Below are 1,671 nucleotides of genomic sequence, written 5' to 3'. Positions count from 1 at the left end.
CTATGGCGGTGGTTGAGGTGGAGGCAAAGGCAGTGGTGATGGTTGAATTACCACCACAGCCACCATATTCAATGACTCAACAGTACCAACGTTACTGGAAGTCCGATTCATTTTGTCCATCAGATTCAGAAAATTCATCTTGACTTTCACACCACGAAACTCAATATCCATCGTATCATACGCTTGCACCTCCTCCTCTGCTGTATCAAACGTACCTAACAAAACATTGCATATTTTCCTCGGATCTCTAGTCTCAGCCGTGTATTTCCCCGACAGCCTCTTTCGTACTCGGTAATGCACCTCCTCCACAAACCCCTTCACTTTCTCCTCCACCTTCTGTTCACTTTCACCGCCCTAGCCTCTACCCTCGCAACTCCCTCATTCACATTCTCTACCCTCGTAGCCCCCTTCTTATTTTTTTGCTTCTTCATTGTTATTTTCAGAAGTAACAAGGATGAGAGAAAGAATAGGGGGAAGAGCAGTGGTGGGGGAAGCAAACAAAACCACTGTCAAGGTAAGGAGAGTTTGACTTGATTGATGTAATTGTGGAGGCCACACGTGATGCGGCATTATTATTATATTTTATTTTAAATGTCTGCATGGATATTTGTCTATATTTTATTTCTTAATGCCTCATGCACATTTCACATAAAGAAAAAAAGAAAAAGTTAATAAATGGGAAATGCTATTTTCAATTTGGGTTTAATGGTTTATTAATTTTTTGATTTGTGGGAAAAAAACCAAATCACTCAGTAATTTGCGGGGAAGGATATTCAATTGTCGAGTTGTACCAGTTCATACTCCAATGAGATTACACTGTGATAGCAAGGCTTCTATAAAGATACTATAATCCTATTTTGCATGTGAGGGCTAAGCATATTGACATAGATTTTCATTTCGTCGGGGAGAAAATCAAATAACTGCTGATTCAACCTCAATATTTGGCAACTCATTCCCAAATTGCAGATTTTCTCACCAAAGGCGGTGGGATTACTGGATGTCTACCAATTTCCAGCTTGATGGGTGGGGGGTTGTAACGCCCCGATTTTCTGAATCAAAACGCTACAGGTTCTCATGACCCCGAAGGACCACTAGCTAATGCATGACTGATATCTGTACCTGTAAACTGCATAAAATCTCATAAAATATGTGGAAACATAAACTGTAAGGCCATAAGGTTCAATACTGATACATATCTGAAAAACATGGTATAACAATACTAGAAAGAAACATAAATACTGAAGTCTGAACATCTAATCTGACATCTATTCCGAAAGCCTCTAACTGAACTGAATAAGGAGTTGAAGGAACATGTCTCCAACTAATTCCATGAACTGAAAAACTAATCTGAAATACTGCAATAAAGTAATAATAATAGTGTCCTCGAATGAAAAGGAGCACTGACTACTGAAATCTACAATGCTACTACTGCTCTAAAACTCGTGCCTCTGTACCTATGGTATCAAATAAAACACCGCAATGCGAATGCATCAGTACGACTGAATGTACTGAGTATACGAGTGAGGTAGGCTAAATGCAAATGGTTTTATATGCATGAACAATGGTGACTGATATGAACGTGAGAATACATACATACATACGTAACTGCAACTAAACTCGTGGTGATACTGACTACTGAGTCTGAATACTGAAAACATGAGTTTACTAATG

General features: G+C 39.0%; 1 protein-coding gene across 1 annotated transcript; it reads right to left on the bottom strand.

Annotated features, from left to right (window-relative positions):
• Nucleotides 1-570, bottom strand: LOC124897836 (ethylene-responsive transcription factor 4-like). The gene is made up of 2 exons (XM_047411430.1): nt 451-570; nt 1-354 (listed from the first exon to the last, which is right to left on the bottom strand). The coding sequence occupies exons 1-2, from the start codon at nt 568-570 to the stop codon at nt 1-3; spliced, it is 474 nt and encodes a 157-aa protein (XP_047267386.1).
• Nucleotides 571-1,671: the final 1,101 nt, after the last annotated feature.

The sequence above is a fragment of the Capsicum annuum genome, chromosome 4 (assembly GCF_002878395.1).
Source record: "Capsicum annuum cultivar UCD-10X-F1 chromosome 4, UCD10Xv1.1, whole genome shotgun sequence".
Lineage (NCBI taxonomy): Eukaryota > Viridiplantae > Streptophyta > Magnoliopsida > Solanales > Solanaceae > Capsicum > Capsicum annuum.
The sequence above is the reverse complement of the archived record's forward strand: the minus strand, read 5'-3'. Positions and strand labels throughout refer to the sequence as shown.